This window comes from Crinia signifera, chromosome 4, assembly GCF_055691185.1.
Source record: "Crinia signifera chromosome 4, ASM5569118v1, whole genome shotgun sequence".
Classification (NCBI taxonomy): Eukaryota; Metazoa; Chordata; class Amphibia; order Anura; family Myobatrachidae; genus Crinia; species Crinia signifera.
In genome coordinates this window covers 341,099,273-341,123,457 of record NC_139220.1, presented here as the reverse complement: position 1 = coordinate 341,123,457, position 24,185 = coordinate 341,099,273, and the positions used below count along the sequence as shown (strand labels likewise).

The 24,185-nt window shown below is 48.5% G+C and overlaps 1 protein-coding gene across 1 annotated transcript in view; it reads right to left on the bottom strand.

The window, feature by feature from the left end:
• The window catches only part of ACAP1 (ArfGAP with coiled-coil, ankyrin repeat and PH domains 1), a 273,447-nt gene that overhangs the window by 219,317 nt on the left and 29,945 nt on the right, over positions 1–24,185 (bottom strand). The window contains exon 3 of the mRNA XM_083185916.1: positions 18,595–18,714. Within this exon, the coding sequence (XP_083042042.1) occupies positions 18,595–18,714 (120 nt within the window). The remainder of the gene's footprint in view (positions 1–18,594; positions 18,715–24,185) is intronic.

Here is a 24,185-nt window from a genome sequence, read left to right as displayed (position 1 = left end):
AGCATCACGCTGATGATGTGAGTTTAGACTTCATTACCTTCCATCCTGCGGATAGTTATATCTGTACAGCTACTGAAGTAGGGGGTCTCCAATGGCTGATACCTGTGACACTATAGCATCACGCTGATGATGTGAGTTTAGACTTCATTACCTTCCATCCTGCGGATAGTTATATACGTACAGATACTGAAGTAGGGGGTCTCCAATGTCCGATACCTGTGACACTATAGCATCACGCTGATGATGTGAGTTTAGACTTCATTACCTTCCATCCTGCGGATAGTTATATACGTACAGATACTGAAGTAGGGGGTCTCCAATGGCTGATACCTGTGACACTATAGCATCACGCTGATGATGTGAGTTTAGACTTCATTACCTTCCATCCTGCGGATAGTTATATACGTACAGCTACTGAAGTAGGGGGTCTCCAATGGCTGATACCTGTGACACTATAGCATCACGCTGATGATGTGAGTTTAGACTTCATTACCTTCCATCCTGCGGATAGTTATATACGTACAGATACTGAAGTAGGGGGTCTCCAATGGCTGATACCTGTGACACTATAGCATCACGCTGATGATGTGAGTTTAGACTTCATTACCTTCCATCCTGCGGATAGTTATCTCCGTACAGATACTGAAGTAGGGGGTCTCCAATGGCTGATACCTGTGACACTATAGCATCACGCTGATGATGTGAGTTTAGACTTCATTACCTTCCATCCTGCGGATAGTTATATCCGTACAGCTACTGAAGTAGGGGGTCTCCAATGGCTGATACCTGTGACACTATAGCATCACGCTTATGATGTGAGTTTAGACTTCATTACCTTCCATCCTGCGGATAGTTATATCCGTACAGCTACTGAAGTAGGGGGTCTCCAATGGCTGATACCTGTGACACTATAGCATCACGCTGATGATGTGAGTTTAGACTTCATTACCTTCCATCCTGCGGATAGTTATATCCGTACAGCTACTGAAGTAGGGGGTCTCCAATGGCTGATACCTGTGACACTATAGCATCACGCTGATGATGTGAGTTTAGACTTCATTACCTTCCATCCTGCGGATAGTTATATCCGTACAGCTACTGAAGTAGGGGGTCTCCAATGGCTGATACCTGTGACACTATAGCATCACGCTGATGATGTGAGTTTAGACTTCATTACCTTCCATCCTGCGGATAGTTATATAGGTACAGTTACTGAAGTAGGGGGTCTCCAATGGCTGATACCTGTGACACTATAGCATCACGCTGATGATGTGAGTTTAGACTTCATTACCTTCCATCCTGCGGATAGTTATATCCGTACAGCTACTGAAGTAGGGGGTCTCCAATGGCTGATACCTGTGACACTATAGCATCACGCTTATGATGTGAGTTTAGACTTCATTACCTTCCATCCTGCGGATAGTTATATCCGTACAGCTACTGAAGTAGGGGGTCTCCAATGGCTGATACCTGTGACACTATAGCATCACGCTGATGATGTGAGTTTAGACTTCATTACCTTCCATCCTGCGGATAGTTATATAGGTACTGTGAAGGAATTGCATTGGCGATAAGTGAATTGTGACATCCTCTACTCCACAGTAATTAATGTACATTTTAGCCCTATTGTTCCCTATGTATGTCTGTATTTCCCAGGACTTTATTCATGTAAGCCCCAATTGCGTATTACTTAAATATTGTAACTGTGTATGTGGAGACAAATGGTCCGGCTAGAAGCGACCAAATGCTTAGATTAGAATCTGTTCAGTTTGTGTATAGTTTTTGGTTCAGGGATCAAAGGACCTCTTTATAGGCTGTTTAGTAACAGAGACAGATAGTGGCAGAGACCTACACTTCCCCCCCAAATAACAAGAGGCTAAGGATGGATAACACCAGGGTCAGTCTCCAGAGAAGAGATCTGTTTACATGAAGGTGTGAAATCCCTCACATACACAAGCTTCAAAGCCAGATGAAGGGAGTGAGTTAATCAGCCCCTGGACAGGTAATAGGAGACCCTGTTATATTCATACAACTGCACCCAGCATAGGAAGGGTTAAGAATTCCTGAGGGAGGGGGAGAGGGGTGCCTTTGGGTTGTAAGTTGGTGTTTGCAGGAAGAGAGGGGAGAGATGTGAATGAGAGCTGAAGGAGAAGAGAGGAGGAAGGAGGTTAGTCGCAGTCTTAAGGTTCAGAGGTATGCTCTACCTGTGTCTTGTGGAACGCCTCATCCTCGCTTCTGTGGAGTTGCCAGTGTTTTGTGGACTTATACAGTTTTCTGCTATCACAGCTGTGTGGACAAGTGATAGTTTGCCCTGTGGAACTGATCTGGGACTGTGACTATACAAGGACTGTCTGTTTGGGCCTGCTACCTGAATATCTTTCTACTCTGCAATTTACCTTTGCCACTGTTTATTGTCTATTTGTGCGTGCTGTGGAAAATAAACCATTCTTCTGGTTTCATCTGCTCGGTGTCTGAGTGATTGAGGAACTCGTACCCTCACATTTGGCGGCAGCAGCGGGACCACTCAGACACCAACCTTCGAGCAACGAGTCATAAACACCTCAGGGAATGGATCCAGCACCACTATGCTACCGATACAGCAAAAAGGATCAACTGCAGGATCTGTGCCGTACGAGGCAGATTGAGTTTGAGGCATTGGACACCAGAGCAGCATTAATGGCAAAGCTGGCACAATGGGACCAAGAACACCCTGGACAGGAGGACGATGAGGACCCCGTCCTAGAGCGGAACGAGGTGCAGGGGGCCAACAGGACAAATGCTTCAGGGGCTGCGCTGCCTGTTGGAAATGCAGATCAGTTGCAGGACTTGCTGGCAGCTCTGGGACAAGGAGCCTCAGTTTTGGGAGCTGCATTGGGGTTGCAGTCCTCTATACCCACTACGGCAGCATCAGTAAGCCAGGTGGCCAGGCTGAGATATAATGACATCCCACCTTTTGATGATGCCGGTTCGGATATTGATACCCATTTGCAGATGTTTGAATCTGTTATGACTTTGCATGGAATTGAGGCAGCAGAGTGGCCTCGATTTCTGTTCCCCAGTCTGAGAGGAAGGGCTCTGGAAGCATTCCATGCCCTGAGCCCAGAGCAGGTGCTGGTATATGAGGAGGTACGAAGTGTCCTGCTTGCTAGATATGCGGTGACTGCTGAATCATACCGTGTGAAGTGTCGCACCATAACCCGAAAAGGCGATTCTTCATTTACAGAGTTTAATAACCTGTTGCGGAGGAACTGTGATAAGTGGCTGTCCGTGAAGCAGGCCCTTACTGTAAAAGATATTAAAAATGCTTTTATCTTGGAGCAGCTGCTGAACAAGATGCCTCTTGAGATCAGAGAATGGGTAGCAGATCGGACCCCTACCACCCCCGAGAAAGCGGCACAACTAGCGGACGAGTTCACAGCTAACAGGCCTCGGTGGAGAGGGGCCAACATCGAGGAAAAGACTAATCTCCGACGGGCCCAGCCAGATCGGGATCTACCGGCGGCCCCCCAACGCCCAGCTCCACAGCCCCCCAACCCCCGGCCTTGGGGACCCGAGCTACCAGGAGCCCGTCGCTGCTACAACTGTGACAAGGTGGGTCATGTCCGCCGAGATTGCCCCCGGGGAAGAGGACCATTTCCAGGTGCCCGACATGCCTTGCCTCGAGTAGCGGTGTGCCAGGAACCATCATTTGGGGGAGGGGGAGGGGAGTACTGTCCTGATGCGCCAGAGGCGGAGGAAGTAGTATACCAGGTGGAGGTGGTAGCAGCTATTGGAAAAGCCACCCCGGATAACATGAAGCCACATCTACAGCCTGTAAAAGTTAATGGGAAGGAACTGCAGGGGTTAAGAGATTCGGGTGCCTCCATCACCCTTATCCGCCCAGAATTAATCCCCCCCTGCCAACTACTGAAGCAACGGAAAATTAAGATCTCCATGGCAGGGGGGCAGATCACTGTCATCCCCATGGCCCGGGTACACTTGGATTGGGGTCAGGACTCTGGGGAAGTGAACGTGGGACTTCTGGAAGGGCTCCCCACCCATGTTATTCTAGGAAATGATTTGGGTGGTGGATTGGCCAGTTGTTTCGTGGGAGCTATCACCCGGAGCCAGTCACAGGCTGGAGAGATAGCACCTGAGGGCCCTCTCCCGCCAGCACCAGGAATTACTGCTACAGCCCCTGAGCCACCGCCGGTGAGTAACATGGTACCAGACTTGCTTGACTGTGACGTGAATCTGGGGGAGGTAGATAGAGTGGAATTTAGGGAAGCCCAACAAACAGATCCGTCCCTAGCTAGCCTCCGCAGGGCAGCAGGACGGAGTGATTGGGGAACTCAGGAGGATCGCATTCAGTGGGAGGAGGGGAGACTGTACAGGGTGCCAGCAAAAGCAGACCCATTAGAGCCCGAAGTCCCTAGGAAACAGTTAATTGTTCCCCAGCAGTACCGTGCGCGATTGCTAGCACTTGCCCATGACATCCCCTCAGCAGGCCATTTAGGGATTCGTAAAACCCGGGCCCGACTGCTGCGGCACTTCTTCTGGCCAGGAATAAACCAGGAGGTAAGACAGTATAGAGAGTCATGTGGGGTCTGTCAACGCCTCGGGGGACCCCCACGTCGTGTCCCCCTACAACCCATGCCTGTGATCAGTGAGCCATTCAGGAGAGTGGCCATGGACATTGTTGGGCCTTTTAAGAAACCGAGCAGAACAGGAAAGAAATACATACTGACTGTGGTTGACTATGCGACTAGGTACCCAGAGGCGGTGGCGCTGGCATCCATAGATGCTGAGCATATTGCCCAGGCTCTCATGGATATCTTTAGTCGTGTGGGATTTCCCGAAGAAGTGGTCACCGACCAAGGTGCGCAATTTCAAGGGGACTTACTGCAGACCATATGGGCCAAATTTGGGGTCCATCCCTTTCGCACTACTGCCTATCACCCCCAAACAAACGGATTGTGTGAGCGATTTAATGCGACCCTTAAGCAGTTGCTACGGGCATATGCTGAATCAGAGGGGGGAGACTGGGAGAAATCCTTGCAACAGCTTCTATTCGCATACCGCGAAGTAAGGCAAGATTCTACCGGGTTCTCCCCTTTTGAGTTACTATATGCCAGAAGGGTCCGGGGTCCTCTCGACTTAGTCAGGGAAAGCTGGGAAGGATCATTCCAGGAACCGGAGGTTCCGGTCTTAGAATATGTGGCCCAAATGAGGGAGAGACTGCAAAGGCTAATGCAGCTTGCGCATGACCATATGCTGGAGGCACAGGGAAGGCAGTGCAAGTATTACAACCAGCATGCACGTGAACGGGAGTTGGAAGTGGGTCAGAAAGTGATGGTACTGGTACCTGTACGAAAGCACAAGTTACAGGCGACCTGGGCAGGGCCATATACTGTAGTGGACCGACAGGGGCAGGTAGATTATATCATTGCCCTAGATCAAACCGGGAAGCGGGTGGGCACCTACCACATAAATAGATTAAAAAAATATGTCACCAGGGAAATAGGGGCTGTGGCAATCTGCTGCCCACCAATGGATGACCCAGAGACTGACCCCATCCCTGACATTCTGGCAGCAACCAAGAAGGATGTGGGGGTGGAGGCCGTGCCCATAGGCACACAGTTAACTGAAACCCAGACCCGACAAATGAGGGAGGTTTTGGAGCTAGTGGGGCCTCAGTTCACTAGCAGGCCAGGACGCACTCATGTAGCAGCCCATCATGTCGACACCGGAGCAACTCGGCCCATTAGGCAACCAGCATATCGGCTGAATCCCGAGGTGCTCAATATGATGAAAAAAGAGGTAGACGAAATGCTGGCGCTTGGGGTCATTGTGCCATCAAATAGTCCCTGGGCCTCCAGCGTGGTCTTAGTGCCCAAGAAGGATGGGAGTACACGCTTCTGCGTGGACTATAGGAAGCTGAATGAGGTGACAGTGACAGACGCATACCCCATGCCCCGGGTAGATGAGCTGTTAGACAGGTTGGGGATGGCTCGCTATGTGTCCACCCTGGACCTTAGCAAGGGGTACTGGCAGATACCCCTTACCAGAGAGGCACAGGAGAGGTCAGCGTTCAATACCCCATTTGGGCTTTTTGAATTTACTGACATGCCCTTCGGGATGAAGAATGCCCCTGCCACCTTCCAGCGTACAGTAGATCGCATACTGACAGGGTGTCAGGAGTTTGCCCAGGCCTACCTGGATGATATAGCAATTTTTAGTGAGACCTGGGAGGATCATCTGCAGCATGTAGCCCAGGTTTTAGCAGAGATTAGCCAGGCAGGGTTGACAATCAGACCGGATAAGTGTCAGATGGGGATGGCAGAGGTGCTGTACCTTGGCCACAGGGTTGGGGGAGGCCGTATTCGTCCAGAACCAGCAAAAATTGAGGCCATTCTGAAGTGGCCTCACCCCACTAACCAAAAACAGGTACGTGCCTTCCTGGGCACAGCGGGGTACTATCGTAAATTTGTTCCTCAGTACAGCACCATTGCCAAACCACTGACTGACCTAACGACCAAAAAGTACACCCGAAACATTGACTGGACCCCTGACTGCGAGCAGGCTTTCTCCCAGCTTAAGGACATCTTGTCCCGGTCCCCAGTGTTAGCCGCCCCTGACTTCCGCCGGCGGTTCATTGTGCAAACAGATGCTTCAGCTTGTGGAATAGGAGCTGTGCTAAGTCAAATAGGGGAGGATGGGTGTGAGCACCCAGTTGCCTTTATTTCCCGAAAACTAGTTGCCCGCGAGATAGCCTACGCCACCATTGAAAAGGAGTGCCTAGCCATCGTCTGGGCACTAAAGAAGTTGCAGCCCTATGTGTATGGGCGTGAGTTTTCAGTGGTAACAGATCATAACCCCCTTAGTTTTCTACAACGTACAGCTGGAGACAATGGACGGTTACTGAGGTGGAGCTTAGCCCTACAACTGTACAACTTCTCTATTTCTCACAAAAAGGGTAAAGATCATGGAAACGCGGATGGCCTATCCCGTCAGCAGGAACCAGACCCAGTGCCACCTAACACCAGGAGACCAGCCCTTGCCATTACCCAGGACACCAGGAACATGGACTAAAATGTGGGGGAGGAAATGTGAAGGAATTGCATTGGCGATAAGTGAATTGTGACATCCTCTACTCCACAGTAATTAATGTACATTTTAGCCCTATTGTTCCCTATGTATGTCTGTATTTCCCAGGACTTTATTCATGTAAGCCCCAATTGCGTATTACTTAAATATTGTAACTGTGTATGTGGAGACAAATGGTCCGGCTAGAAGCGACCAAATGCTTAGATTAGAATCTGTTCAGTTTGTGTATAGTTTTTGGTTCAGGGATCAAAGGACCTCTTTATAGGCTGTTTAGTAACAGAGACAGATAGTGGCAGAGACCTACACTTCCCCCCCAAATAACAAGAGGCTAAGGATGGATAACACCAGGGTCAGTCTCCAGAGAAGAGATCTGTTTACATGAAGGTGTGAAATCCCTCACATACACAAGCTTCAAAGCCAGATGAAGGGAGTGAGTTAATCAGCCCCTGGACAGGTAATAGGAGACCCTGTTATATTCATACAACTGCACCCAGCATAGGAAGGGTTAAGAATTCCTGAGGGAGGGGGAGAGGGGTGCCTTTGGGTTGTAAGTTGGTGTTTGCAGGAAGAGAGGGGAGAGATGTGAATGAGAGCTGAAGGAGAAGAGAGGAGGAAGGAGGTTAGTCGCAGTCTTAAGGTTCAGAGGTATGCTCTACCTGTGTCTTGTGGAACGCCTCATCCTCGCTTCTGTGGAGTTGCCAGTGTTTTGTGGACTTATACAGTTTTCTGCTATCACAGCTGTGTGGACAAGTGATAGTTTGCCCTGTGGAACTGATCTGGGACTGTGACTATACAAGGACTGTCTGTTTGGGCCTGCTACCTGAATATCTTTCTACTCTGCAATTTACCTTTGCCACTGTTTATTGTCTATTTGTGCGTGCTGTGGAAAATAAACCATTCTTCTGGTTTCATCTGCTCGGTGTCTGAGTGATTGAGGAACTCGTACCCTCACAGGTACAGCTACTGAAGTAGGGGGTCTCCAATGGCTGATACCTGTGACACTATAGCATCACGCTGATGATGTGAGTTTAGACTTCATTACCTTCCATCCTGCGGATAGTTATATAGGTACAGTTACTGAAGTAGGGGGTCTCCAATGGCTGATACCTGTGACACTATAGCATCACGCTGATGATGTGAGTTTAGACTTCATTACCTTCCATCCTGCGGATAGTTATATCCGTACAGCTACTGAAGTAGGGGGTCTCCAATGGCTGATACCTGTGACACTATAGCATCACGCTGATGATGTGAGTTTAGACTTCATTACCTTCCATCCTGCGGATATTTATATACGTACAGCTACTGAAGTAGGGGGTCTCCAATGGCTGATACCTGTGACACTATAGCATCACGCTGATGATGTGAGTTTAGACTTCATTACCTTCCATCCTGCGGATATTTATATACGTACAGCTACTGAAGTAGGGGGTCTCCAATGGCTGATACCTGTGACACTATAGCATCAAGCTGATGATGTGAGTTTAGACTTCATTACCTTCCATCCTGCGGATAGTTATATCCGTACAGCTACTAAGGTAGGGGGTCTCCAATGGCTGATACCTGTGACACTATAGCATCACGCTGATGATGTGAGTTTAGACTTCATTACCTTCCATCCTGCGGATAGTTATATCTGTACAGCTACTGAAGTAGGGGGTCTCCAATGGCTGATACCTGTGACACTATAGCATCACGCTGATGATGTGAGTTTAGACTTCATTACCTTCCATCCTGCGGATAGTTATATACGTACAGATACTGAAGTAGGGGGTCTCCAATGTCCAATACCTGTGACACTATAGCATCACGCTGATGATGTGAGTTTAGACTTCATTACCTTCCATCCTGCGGATAGTTATATAGGTACAGCTACTGAAGTAGGGGGTCTCCAATGGCTGATACCTGTGACACTATAGCATCAAGCTGATGATGTGAGTTTAGACTTCATTACCTTCCATCCTGCGGATAGTTATCTCCGTACAGATACTGAAGTAGGGGGTCTCCAATGGCTGATACCTGTGACACTATAGCATCACGCTGATGATGTGAGTTTAGACTTCATTACCTTCCATCCTGCGGATAGTTATATACGTACAGCTACTGAAGTAGGGGGTCTCCAATGGCTGATACCTGTGACACTATAGCATCACGCTGATGATGTGAGTTTAGACTTCATTACCTTCCATCCTGCGGATAGTTATATACGTACAGATACTGAAGTAGGGGGTCTCCAATGGCTGATACCTGTGACACTATAGCATCACGCTGATGATGTGAGTTTAGACTTCATTACCTTCCATCCTGCGGATAGTTATCTCCGTACAGATACTGAAGTAGGGGGTCTCCAATGGCTGATACCTGTGACACTATAGCATCACGCTGATGATGTGAGTTTAGACTTCATTACCTTCCATCCTGCGGATAGTTATATACGTACAGCTACTGAAGTAGGGGGTCTCCAATGGCTGATACCTGTGACACTATAGCATCACGCTGATGATGTGAGTTTAGACTTCATTACCTTCCATCCTGCGGATAGTTATCTCCGTACAGATACTGAAGTAGGGGGTCTCCAATGGCTGATACCTGTGACACTATAGCATCACGCTGATGATGTGAGTTTAGACTTCATTACCTTCCATCCTGCGGATAGTTATATCCGTACAGCTACTGAAGTAGGGGGTCTCCAATGGCTGATACCTGTGACACTATAGCATCACGCTGATGATGTGCGTTTAGACTTCATTACCTTCCATCCTGCGGATAGTTATATACGTACAGATACTGAAGTACCGGGTCTCCAATGGCTGATACCTGTGACACTATAGCATCACGCTGATGATGTGAGTTTAGACTTCATTACCTTCCATCCTGCGGATAGTTATATCCGTACAGCTACTGAAGTAGGGGGTCTCCAATGGCTGATACCTGTGACACTATAGCATCACGCTTATGATGTGAGTTTAGACTTCATTACCTTCCATCCTGCGGATAGTTATATCCGTACAGCTACTGAAGTAGGGGGTCTCCAATGGCTGATACCTGTGACACTATAGCATCACGCTGATGATGTGAGTTTAGACTTCATTACCTTCCATCCTGCGGATAGTTATATCCGTACAGCTACTGAAGTAGGGGGTCTCCAATGGCTGATACCTGTGACACTATAGCATCACGCTGATGATGTGAGTTTAGACTTCATTACCTTCCATCCTGCGGATAGTTATATAGGTACAGTTACTGAAGTAGGGGGTCTCCAATGGCTGATACCTGTGACACTATAGCATCACGCTGATGATGTGAGTTTAGACTTCATTACCTTCCATCCTGCGGTATAGTTATATCCGTACAACTACTGAAGTAGGGGGTCTCCAATGGCTGATACCTGTGACACTATAGCATCACACTGATGATGTGAGTTTAGACTTCATTACCTTCCATCCTGCGGATAGTTATATAGGTACAGTTACTGAAGTAGGGGGTCTCCAATGGCTGATACCTGTGACACTATAGCATCACGCTGATGATGTGAGTTTAGACTTCATTACCTTCCATCCTGCGGATAGTTATATCCGTACAGCTACTGAAGTAGGGGGTCTCCAATGGCTGATACCTGTGACACTATAGCATCACGCTGATGATGTGAGTTTAGACTTCATTACCTTCCATCCTGCGGATATTTATATACGTACAGCTACTGAAGTAGGGGGTCTCCAATGGCTGATACCTGTGACACTATAGCATCACGCTGATGATGTGAGTTTAGACTTCATTACCTTCCATCCTGCGGATATTTATATACGTACAGCTACTGAAGTAGGGGGTCTCCAATGGCTGATACCTGTGACACTATAGCATCACGCTGATAATGTGAGTTTAGACTTCATTACCTTCCATCCTGCGGATAGTTATATCCGTACAGCTACTGAAGTAGGGGGTCTCCAATGGCTGATACCTGTGACACTATAGCATCACGCTGATGATGTGAGTTTAGACTTCATTACCTTCCATCCTGCGGATAGTTATATCTGTACAGCTACTGAAGTAGGGGGTCTCCAATGGCTGATACCTGTGACACTATAGCATCACGCTGATGATGTGAGTTTAGACTTCATTACCTTCCATCCTGCGGATAGTTATCTCCGTACAGATACTGAAGTAGGGGGTCTCCAATGGCTGATACCTGTGACACTATAGCATCACGCTGATGATGTGAGTTTAGACTTCATTACCTTCCATCCTGCGGATAGTTATATACGTACAGCTACTGAAGTAAGGGGTCTCCAATGGCTGATACCTGTGACACTATAGCATCACGCTGATGATGTGAGTTTAGACTTCATTACCTTCCATCCTGCGGATAGTTATATACGTACAGCTACTGAAGTAGAGGGTCTCCAATGGCTGATACCTGTGACACTATAGCATCAAGCTGATGATGTGCGTTTAGACTTCATTACCTTCCATCCTGCGGATAGTTATATACGTACAGACACTGAAGTAGGGGGTCTCCAATGGCTGATACCTGTGACACTATAGCATCACGCTGATGATGTGAGTTTAGACTTCATTACCTTCCATCCTGCGGATAGTTATATAGGTACAGCTACTGAAGTAGGGGGTCTCCAATGGCTGATACCTGTGACACTATAGCATCACGCTGATAATGTGAATTTAGACTTCATTACCTTCCATCCTGCGGATAGTTATATCCGTACAGCTACTGAAGTAGGGGGTCTCCAATGGCTGATACCTGTGACACTATAGCATCAAGCTGATGATGTGAGTTTAGACTTCATTACCTTCCATCCTGCGGATAGTTATATACGTACAGATACTGAAGTAGGGGGTCTCCAATGGCTGATACCTGTGACACTATAGCATCACGCTGATGATGTGAGTTTAGACTTCATTACCTTCCATCCTGCGGATAGTTATATCCGTACAGCTACTGAAGTAGGGGGTCTCCAATGGCTGATACCTGTGACACTATAGCATCACGCTGATGATGTGAGTTTAGACTTCATTACCTTCCATCCTGCGGATAGTTATATAGGTACAGCTACTGAAGTAGGGGGTCTCCAATGGCTGATACCTGTGACACTATAGCATCACGCTGATAATGTGAGTTTAGACTTCATTACCTTCCATCCTGCGGATAGTTATCTCCGTACAGATACTGAAGTAGGGGGTCTCCAATGGCTGATACCTGTGACACTATAGCATCACGCTGATGATGTGAGTTTAGACTTCATTACCTTCCATCCTGCGGATAGTTATATACGTACAGCTACTGAAGTAGGGGGTCTCCAATGGCTGATACCTAAGACACTATAGCATCACGCTGATGATGTAAGTTTAGACTTCATTACCTTCCATCCTGCGGATAGTTATATCCGTACAGCTACTGAAGTAGGGGGTCTCCAATGGCTGATACCTGTGACACTATAGCATCACGCTGATGATGTGAGTTTAGACTTCATTACCTTCCATCCTGCGGATAGTTATATCTGTACAGCTACTGAAGTAGGGGGTCTCCAATGGCTGATACCTGTGACACTATAGCATCACGCTGATGATGTGAGTTTAGACTTCATTACCTTCCATCCTGCGGATAGTTATATCCGTACAGCTACTGAAGTAGGGGGTCTCCAATGGCTGATACCTGTGACACTATAGCATCACGCTGATGATGTGAGTTTAGACTTCATTACCTTCCATCCTGCGGATAGTTATATAGGTACAGTTACTGAAGTAGGGGGTCTCCAATGGCCGATACCTGTGACACTATAGCATCACGCTGATGATGTGAGTTTAGACTTCATTACCTTCCATCCTGCGGATAGTTATATCCGTACAGCTACTGAAGTAGGGGGTCTCCAATGGCTGATACCTGTGACACTATAGCATCACGCTGATGATGTGAGTTTAGACTTCATTACCTTCCTTCCTGCGGATAGTTATATACGTACAGATACTGAAGTAGGGGGTCTCCAATGGCTGATACCTGTGACACTATAGCATCACGCTGATGATGTAAGTTTAGACTTCATTACCTTCCATCCTGCGGATAGTTATATACGTACAGATACTGAAGTAGGGGGTCTCCAATGGCTGATACCTGTGACACTATAGCATCACGCTGATGATGTGAGTTTAGACTTCATTACCTTCCATCCTGCGGATAGTTATATCCGTACAGCTACTGAAGTAGGGGGTCTCCAATGGCTGATACCTGTGACACTATAGCATCACGCTGATGATGTGTGTTTAGACTTCATTACCTTCCATCCTGCGGATAGTTATATAGGTACAGCTACTGAAGTAGGGGGTCTCCAATGGCTGATACCTGTGACACTATAGCATCACGCTGATGTTGTGCGTTTAGACTTCATTACCTTCCATCCTGCGGATAGTTATATCCGTACAGCTACTGAAGTAGGGGGTCTCCAATGGCTGATACCTGTGACACTATAGCATCACGCTGATGATGTGTGTTTAGACTTCATTACCTTCCATCCTGCGGATAGTTATATAGGTACAGCTACTGAAGTAGGGGGTCTCCAATGGCTGATACCTGTGACACTATAGCATCACGCTGATGTTGTGCGTTTAGACTTCATTACCTTCCATCCTGCGGATAGTTAACTTTTTCGGGTTATATTCAGGATTGTGTATAAACTGGTCAAAGTCTAATATCCTACCTATCTCAGGTAATATACCGCATGATATAGACGCCTTTGTCCTCTACAATGGACGCTACGATATAAATATTTAGGGGTCTGGATTACTCTTAATTCTAATGATTTTGCCTCACAAAATATTGATCCTGTTACACCGGAGTTTAAATCCAAGACACTTCTCTGGAAGAAGCTACCCCTATCAGTTATGTGTCACATCAATTTAATTAAGATGGTTATCCAGCCTAAAAATGTATATCGATTACAACATTTGCCTGTGTAAATAACTAAAACAGTGTTTACAAATATCGATAGTGTAATATCTCCTTTATTTGGCGGGTGGAACCCCAAGAGTGGCTATACGGGCTTTGGTCAAATCCAAGAAGGATGGGGGCCTAGGTCTCTCAAACGTACGTGTTTATTATATGGCTGCCCAATGCCTACATATTTCTAATTGGCTTAAGAGAAGGGACATTAAAACTTTCTGAGATTTTTTGCTCAATGAGAGGAATATTATCACACACCTATACAATTCTTGCTTTCTGGTATTTCTGTTTCTGCACTTCCTCCTCACCTAAAACCAGCTGTGCTTGTATGGCGAATGACCCACAAGATTTATGAATGCGAGACTTGGAGGAGGACTCACCATTGTGGTATAATCCTTCATTGAAGGAGTTCTTGATCCTATCTCAAGGTGTTTTTGGATATAAGCTGGAGTCTGTGCTGCTCAGCTGTATACTGTATACAGGGAATTTTTAAAACATTTGATCAACTGAAATCTGAGTTTGATATTCATAATAAGGCACTTTACAGGTATTTACAGCTGCGCCGCGCCACTCAGACTCCATTTGGAAGAGCTTCCTTGGATATCTCCATATCCTCAGTAAAAACTCTTCTTTTATTGGGATCCAGGGGACAAATCTCCAGAATTTTATGGTGAACTTAATAGTCAAAATAATTTATATATATTTGACTCGCTTAAAGATAAATTGGAATCAAATTTAGGGGATTTTTCCAATGACCAATGGATTCAAATATTGAGTTTAATAAAAACAATACTGCTCCTTGTGTTCGATATCAGCAGATTCATTTCTATGTTACATATAGGGTCTATCGTATTCCTATATCTTTTCATAGAGCAAATTTGAGATCCCACTCCTCCTGTCCAAAATGTGGATTGGAAGGAGCTGATTATTGGCAAGTGTTGTGGTCCTGTCCACTGATATATGATTTTTGGGTAAAGGTATGTAGAGATGTAGTATATACTGAACCGACCCTCCCTGTTTTCTCAGCTCGTCTATGTATATTTGGCCTGGATCTTGACGAGACGCACTCCTCGACAATGTATCAATATGTTCTCTGTCTTACTACCTTTGCCAAAGTCCGGATAGCTAGAAAATGGTGGCTCCAGAATCACCTAATATTAACCATTGGAGGGCATTGGTCAATGAAGTATCTGGGCATGTATAAAAGTAGAGGCTCATTTCAGAAATATTTTTTTTAAAATGGGATAGATGGAATACATCTGGGAATACAAGGCTGGGAACAGCTGTCGGTACTTGTGTATTATCACGGCGCCCATGAAATTAAGTCGCACGACATATAATTGCATCGGATGCCATCGCATGCTATACACCCGATGCACAGCAATGCGATTTTAAATTGTATAAGCCCCCTATACGATTTTTTATTGTATAAGCACCCTAATGGGGGCTTACAATGTTAAATGCACCCCCACGCCACCCCCACTATGAACGCCAACCCGAAGCGTGGCGAGCCCGCGAGGGGCTGTGGTACGCGTCCTCCGACCTTTTCATACCCTCACTATCCACGTCGGTGTGGAGTTGATTTTATATAGTGTGGTGAGCGCAGTGAGCCACCGAGCCCGAGGCGTGGCGAGCGGACGCATATTACTTTACATGTATTCCGCGTCCTCTCGCCACGCTTCGCGCTCGCCACACTACATAAAATCAATTCCACGCCAACGTGGATAGTGGGGGTATGAAAAGGTCGGAGGACGCGGACCGCCGCCCCTTGCGGGCTCACTGCGCTCGCCACGCTTCGGGTTGGCGTTGATGGTGGGGGTGCCGTTGGGGGTGCTTTTTACATAATAAGCACCCATCACGTTTAATTATGTTATGGGGGCACTTTTAACATTGAAAAACCCATTAGGGTGCTTATACATCTTAAAATTGTATAACATCGCCTGCCATCGCGTAACATTGCATCGCATACCATTGCATGCCTTATGGTTTGCGATGCGATGGGCGCCGTGCTAGTACACAAGTACCCAGCTGTCCCCCATTTTGGATCATAGTTTTAGCAAATTGATACTTTTAGGGTTAGAAGATTTTATTTAAGTACCTTGAATAAGCCGTGATCTCGTAAAATATAATGACCCAGTAAGTGATTTAATAATTTTTAAGGGGAAGGGAGGAGGACAGAGAAGGGAAAAAGGAAAAATATAGAGTCTTCAGAGCTAGGTATTCAAATAGTTGATATAGATGTTCTCTCTTATTGGTAGGTGCTATCAATATGCCTAAGTCTCACACATTATAGGAAAGCTAATGAGAACCTTGGGTATCTACAATGCTGAGGGCACACAAATAAATGAATAAATGAGAGTAAAAGAAAACATATGCTCAAAAAAAGGTCAGAAGGCAGCTAGGAAGGTGATCCAGCTGCAAGGGCAGAAGTGGAGAAGAAAATGCCCCAGTCTGTGCATAAAGGGGGCCAAACTTTTTATAGATGCATTTTGACAATAAAATGAGTCAGAGTTTGGTGGAGGGACACAAGCTAAAAGCAGGTCATCTAATTAATTGTTTCTGTTCAGAATTTGCTACAGAAGGAAAGGGGAAGGTGCCACAGTTAAGCTTAATACAAGTTCATTTACAGAGGAGAAGGTCATAATGGAACTCTCAAAATCATGTGATTTACAGCATCCAAAACAGCATGGATCTACTGGGAGGAGGTCATGTCAAACAAACCTTACTGACATTTTTTGACTGGGTGACTAAAACATTAGCTGAAGGAGAGGACGCTGATGTAACGCATGTAGACTTCATATAGGCCCTTAAAACTGTCCCACATCACAGACCACTAAATATACCCAAATGCATGGGATTGGATATAAAGATGGTTGTATTCATCATAAAGAAGGACTAGAAGAAACTGCATGGTCCTTGGACAAAACAGACCTTGATACAAAGAAAATGAAGTTCATTAGAAATGGGATCAAATTCATTCATGATAATAATTACTTTTACTTTCAAGGAAAATTTTATGTTCAGTAAGTCAGGACCGTCATGGGTACCAGGTTTACCCCAAGCTATACCAATTTGTTCCTCGTTAAATGGGAGGAAGAAAACATTTGGAATCACATACTGTAGCTTTGGGCACAACCGTGGTATGCTGGCACCTTTTATTGATATCATATTCTATTGGAGAGAAGAGATATATTCTGGACAACAACTCATAAATATACATCTCACTTTTACCATCAGAAAGAAGGAGATAAACACTTTGGACCTAAGGCAAAGAAAAATGTGACCTTACAAACTACAGTACATGTTATTACAAGCCACTGACACAAATAACTATATAACAAACAATGAGCACCAACTCTGCAGTAAGAAGACACTGTAATATATATATATATATGTATAAGTATATATAATTAGAAACAATCTTCTCACTTCCTAACCAAAAACAATGTGAACAATAATGAGTTCATCGTTATAACAAGACATTGTGGCTGATTCAGACCTGCATGCCCTGCCGATTACCGGACGAACGTGCATGCGCACAGAATGCTGTCTGTATGAGCAGAGCTAATAAAGGCTAGCCTTCCCTGTCCATATACAGCAGTCATTTATGGGTAATAACCCAGCATTTTCTGCGCGTACCCCAGCTGTTGGGAGGGCTGCTGACTCCCCATGGCCTTCAATGCTTACGAACTGGGGGGGGGGGGGGCATTCGATGGTAAGTGATTCTGAATAAATTCCCCCATGTGCAGAATTGCAAACACATTCTCAGCCGTGCATGGGCAGGGTGACATTTATCTGCTTACTGGACTCTGGACACTCGCAGCCCAGCAATCAAGTCTGAATCGGGCCCATGGATCACACCACACAATGATGAAGACGATACATTGATGCCATTGACATGTAAAGTTCCCATTCTTTCAGCCATTTTACCATCAAAGCAGAACTTCATTTATCAGGAGCGCACTAACGGGTAATGAAATGACATCAGAACGAAGGGCTCCTCCGCTGCGGTCATGCAATATGTACAGACAGAGAGACGGAAAATGCTGTCCATAATGTCACGTTGTAGCTTTGGGACATGTCAGAGCCAATATGTTATATACGTCATAGAATGTACTTATATGGGTCAAACCTCACCAGCACATAGACAAGTATCTGCTCATGTGCCACTGGGCCGGAATGGAGGTGTCATCCCAGTGTGTGCTACTCTACATCAAGTGGGGCACCACCCACCCACATGGGACCGCTGCACCCATCCAAGATGCCCCAAGGTGGTTCTGGGAGTTACAGAAGACACTGACTCCTGGAGAAATGATCCTACAGACGGAACCCGCTTATCTATCCTAACTGTGCGCCAAAGTGACCCGTCTCATATTCTCGGTGAGCATCGCACCAACACGGGATGGAAACCTGCAGCTACATATGTAATTACAGTAAATCAGGGACATCACAAACACTAACAATCGGTATCAGTAATATACATTCACTTCTGCATTAACCAAGTACACAGATAAAACTGATGTGCCAGGATAACACATGGCGTGTTACATGTTACTAACCTTTAACATGCAGTCCGCCTGTGAGTGAAATGACAGCTCCCGCAGAGCACAAACAAAATGGCGGCTGGTATTATAGTACTGGCGCCCACTGTCTGTCATCTGATAGGAGAGTTTCACCAACTGTAGGATGAAGAGAACAAAAAGTCACTATACTACTCGATTTACACTACAATATTATTATTATTAGACATTATTTAGGTGGGAACAGAAGAGATGTGAGGGTGTACCAGCGTGAGTAGGGGAGGTGTGAGGGTGCACCAGTGTGAGTAGTACAGGTGGGAGTAGGGGAGGTGTGACGGTGTACCAGTGTGAGTAGTACAGGTCGGAGTAGGGGAGGTGTGAGGGTGTACCAGTGTGAGTAGTACAGGTGGGAGTAGGGGAGGTGTGAGGGTGTACCAGTGTGAGTAGTACAAGTGGGAGTAGGGGGAGGTGTGAGGGTGCACCAGTGTGAGTAGTACAGGTGGCAGTAGGGGAGGTGTGAGGGTGTACCAGTGTGAGTAGTACAGGTGGGAGTAGGGGAGGTGTGAGGGTGTACCAGTGTGAGCAGTACAGGTAGGAGCAGGGGAGGTGTGAGGGTGTACCAGTGTGAGTAGTACAGGTAGGAGTAGGGGAGGTGTGAGGGTGTACCAGTGTGAGTAGTACAGGTGGGAGTAGGGGAGGTGTGAGGGTGTACCAGTGTGAGTAGTACAGGTGGCAGTAGGGGAGGTGTGAGGGTGTACCAGTGTGAGTAGTACAGGTGGGAGTAGGGGAGGTGTGAGGGTGTACCAGTGTGAGCAGTACAGGTAGGAGCAGGGGAGGTGTGAGGGTGTACCAGTGTGAGTAGTACAGGTAGGAGTAGGGGAGGTGTGAGGGTGTATCAGTGTGAGTAGTACAGGTCGGAGTAGGGGAGATGTGAGGGTGTATCAGTGTGAGTAGTACAGGTGGGAGTAGGGGAGGTGTGAGGGTGCACCAGTGTGAGTAGTACAGGTGGCAGTAGGGGAGGTGTGAGGGTGTACCAGTGTGAGTAGTACAGGTGGCAGTAGGGGAGGTGTGAGGGTGTACCAGTGTGAGTAGTACAGGTGGGAGTAGGGGAGGTGTGAGGGTGTACCAGTGTGAGCAGTACAGGTGGGAGTAGGGGAGGTGTGAGGGTGTACCAGTGTGAGCAGTACAGGTGGGAGTAGGGGAGATGTGAGGGTGTACCAGTGTGAGCAGTACAGGTGGGAGTAGGGGAGATGTGAGGGTGTACCAGTGTGAGTAGTACAGGTGGGAGTAGGAGAGGTGTGAGGGTGTACCAGTGTGAGCAGTACAGGTGGGAGTAGGGGAGGTGTGAGGGTGTACCAGTGTGAGCAGTACAGGTGGGAGTAGGGGAGATGTGAGGGTGTACCAGTGTAAGTAGTACAGGTGGGAGTAGGGGAGGTGTGTACCATGATGAGTAGTACAGGTGGGAGTAGAGGATGTGTGTACCAGTGTGGTGCAGACGCCATCGATGGTTTGCATTGATGGCGATTTTGCACCCTGCCATCGATAGGATAACATATTACTTGGATAACCATCGATTGTTGTAGCTATCAATGGTCATCCCTTATATCTGACTGAATAGGCCGTTGGTCAATCAGAACTTGGTGGCGGGACTTCCGGGTGTGGGGGCAGAGCTATGCTCCGTGTCCCAGCACCTTAAAAATTTTTTAAACTTGATCGGTTCTCCTTTGCCATCGATGTAGGGAAACTATCTGGTCCTCCCACATCGATGGCAAAAGTATTCAACATCGGCCATAAACCATCGATTATTTGAAATCATTGATGGTCGATGGGCATCCCTAGAACTGGAAGAGGGTGGGGGACAGTATGCAGCTCCCGGCAGTGGGTGAGCGTCTCCTCCCACTAGGAGGGAGTGAGGGTGCATGAGAGCAAGAGGCTGTATAATAGTGGTATGTGGGCAAGACATTGATATAATTTGTGGCGGAGGGAGGGTTGTGGAGGTCCGTGAATCGCGGGAGGGGCACGGGGGTGCCGTGAATCGCGGGAGGGGGGGTGCGGGGGTCCGTGAATCGCGGGAGTGGGCAGGAATCGTGGGAGAGGGGGTCGTGGGGGGCTGCGAATCGCAGGAGGGGGGTTGCGGGGGTGCCGGGAATTGCGTGAGGGGGGGCCGCAAATCGCGGGAGAATGCGCTGGAGGGGGGAGTGTGAATCGCGGGGGGGGGGGTCCGCGAATGGCGGGAAGGGGGGCGCGGGAGGTGCGTAGGGGGTCCGCAAACCGCGGGAGGGGGGCGCTACTGGGGGTTCCGTGAATCGCGGGAGGGGGCGGGGGTCCGCAAATCGCGTGGGGGGGGCTAGAATCGCGGGAGGGGGCGCGAACTGAGGGAGGAGGGGTCACAAATCGCAGGAGAGGGGGTGCCGTGAATCACAGGAGGGGGCGGTGGTCTGCAAATCGGGGGAGGGGGGTCCCGCAAATCGTGGGAGGGGGGGTCACGGGGGTCCCGCGAATCGCGGGAGGGGGGGTCACTAGGGTCCCGCAAATCGCGGGAGGGGGGAGTTGCGGGGGTCCCGCGAATCGTGGGAGGGGGGAGTTGCGGGGGTCCCACGAATTGAGAGAGGGGGGGGTCGCGGGGGTCCTGCGAATTGCGGGGGGGTCGTGGGGGTCTGGGGGGGGGGTGCTGGCAGAGAGGGGGTTTGCGGAAGTAATGGTGGCTGTGGTGTAATGGTGGATGGTGGGCGTGTATTGTAGCCCTGGCTGGGCTGGGGGAGGTGATGTCAAGGGGGTGGGGTGTAATTTTGCACCCTGCCATCGATAATAGTAAAATATTACTTGGATAACCATTGATTGTTGTAGCTATCGATGGCCATCCATAATATCTGACTGAATAGGCCGTGGGACAATCAGAACTTGGTGGCGGGACTGTCGGGTGTTGGGGGGCGGAGCTATGCAAAAGTTTAAAACTTGATCGGTTCTCCTTTGCCATTGATGTCGGGATCTGGTCCTCCCACATCGATGGCAAAAGTATTGAACATCGACCATAAACCATCGATTTGAAATCATTGATGGTCGATGGACATCCCTAGAACTGGAGGAGGGTGGGGGACAGTATGCAGCTCCTGGCAGTGGGTGAGCGTCTCCTCCCACTGGGAGGGAGTGAGGGTGCATGAGAGCAGGAGGCTGTATAATAGTGGTATGTGGGCAAGACATTGATAAAAGTTGTGGCACTGGTGCAGAGAACTGTGTGCCCACAGAGACAGTGGCAATGTGTGACACCACCTGCCCCACCTGGCGGCCCCCCCAGCCAGGCACGCCAATACACAGTGCAACCTGCAGAGTGCCGAGCCTAGGACACAGAAGGGCTCGGCGTTCAGCAGGCTGCACTGTGCACTCCCGAGGAGATGCACCCAGAGAGTCAAGGTGTGCTGGAATAAGGGCTATGCAGCGCCGCCCCAGATAAGTAAGTAATGGTACTGGGGGGGCCCGGACTGAAGGTCAGTCCCGGGCCCCACGATTCCTAGTGGCGGCCCTGGCAGCATCACTGATATATTGTTTATATTTGTGATTTCCCTGCATGATGTGGTGAAGGCACTGCTCTGTCTCTTACACTGCATGATGTGGTGACAGCTCCGCTATGTCCCTTACACTGCATGATGTGGTGGCAGCTCCGCTCTGTCCCTTACACTGCATGATGTGGTGGCAGCTCCGCTCTGTCCCTTACACTGCATGATGTGGTGGCAGCTCCGCTCTGTCCTATACACTGTATGATGTGGTGGCAGCTCCGCTCTGTCCCTTACACTGCATGGTGTGGTGGCAGCTCCGCTCTGTCCCTTACACTGCATGATGTGGTGGCAGCTCCGCTCTGTCCTATACACTGTATGATGTGGTGGCAGCTCCGCTCTGTCCCTTACACTGCATGGTGTGGTGGCAGCTCCGCTCTGTCTCTTACACTGTATGATGTGGTGGCAGCTCCGCTCTGTCTCTTACACTGCATGATGTGGTGACAGCTCCGCTATGTCCCTTACACTGCATGATGTGGTGGCAGCTCCGCTCTGTCCCTTACACTGCATGATGTGGTGGCAGCTCCGCTCTGTCCCTTACACTGCATGGTGTGGTGGCAGCTCTGCTCTGTCCCTTACACTGCATGGTGTGGTGGCAGCTCCGCTCTGTCCCTTACACTGCATGGTGTGGTGGCAGCTCTGCTCTGTCCCTTACACTGCATGATGTGGTGGCAGCTCCGCTCTGTCCCTTACACTGCATGGTGTGGTGGCAGCTCCGCTCTGTCCCTTACACTGCATGATGTGGTGGCAGCTCCGGTCTGTCCCTTACACTGTATGATGTGGTGGCAGCTCCGCTCTGTCCCTTACACTGCATGATGTGGTGGCAGCTCTGCTCTGTCCCTTACAATGCATGATGTGGTGGCAGCTCCGCTCTGTCCTATACACTGTATGATGTGGTGGCAGCTCCGCTCTGTCCCTTACACTGCATGATGTGGTGGCAGCTCCTCTCTGTCCCTTACACTGCATGGTGTGGTGGCAGCTCCGCTCTGTCCCTTACACTGCATGATGTGGTGGCAGCTCCGCTCTGTCCCTTACACTGCACGATGTGGTGGCAGCTCCGCTCTGTCCCTTACACTGCATGATGTGGTGACAGCTCCGCTCTGTCCCTTACACTGCATGATGTGGTGGCAGCTCCGCTCTGTCCCTTACACTGCATGATGTGGTGGCAGCTCCTCTCTGTCCCTTACACTGCATGATGTGGTGGCAGCTCCGCTCTGTCCCTTACACTGCATGATGTGGTGGCAGCTCCGCTCTGTCCCTTACACTGTATGATGTGGTGGCAGCTCCGCTCTGTCCCTTACACTGTATGATGTGGTGGCAGCTCCGCTCTGTCCCTTACACTGCATGATGTGGTGGCAGCTCTGCTCTGTCCCTTATACTGCATGATGTAGTGGCAGCTCCGCTCTGTCCCTTACACTGTATGATGTGGTGGCAGCTCCACTCTGTCCCTTACACTGCATGGTGTGGTGGCAGCTCTGCTCTGTCCCTTACGCAGCATAATGTGGTGGCAGCTCCGCTCTGTCCCTTACACTGCATGATGTGGTGGCAGTTCCTCTCTGTCCCTTACACTGCATGATGTGGTGGCAGCTCCGCTCTGTCCTATACACTGTATGATGTGGTGGCAGCTCCGCTCTGTCCCTTACACTGCATGATGTGGTGGCAGCTCCGCTCTGTCCCTTACACTGTATGATGTGGTGGCAGCTCCGCTCTGTCCCTTACACTGTATGATGTGGCGGCAGCTGTGCTCTGTCCCTTACACTGCATGATGTGGTGACAGCTCCGCTCTGTCCCTTACACTGCATGATGTGGTGGCAGCTCCGCTCTGTCCCTTACACTGCATGATGTGGTGGCAGCTCCGCTCTGTCCCTTACACTGCATGATGTGGTGGCAGCTCCGCTCTGTCCCTTACACTGCATGATGGGGTGGCAGCTCCGCTCTGTCCCTTACACTGCATGATGTGGTGGCAGCTCCGCTCCGTCCCTTACACTGCATGATGTGGTGGCAGCTCCACTCTGTCCCTTACACTTTATGATGTGGTGGCAGCTCCGCTCTCCCTTACACTGCATGGTGTGGTGGCAG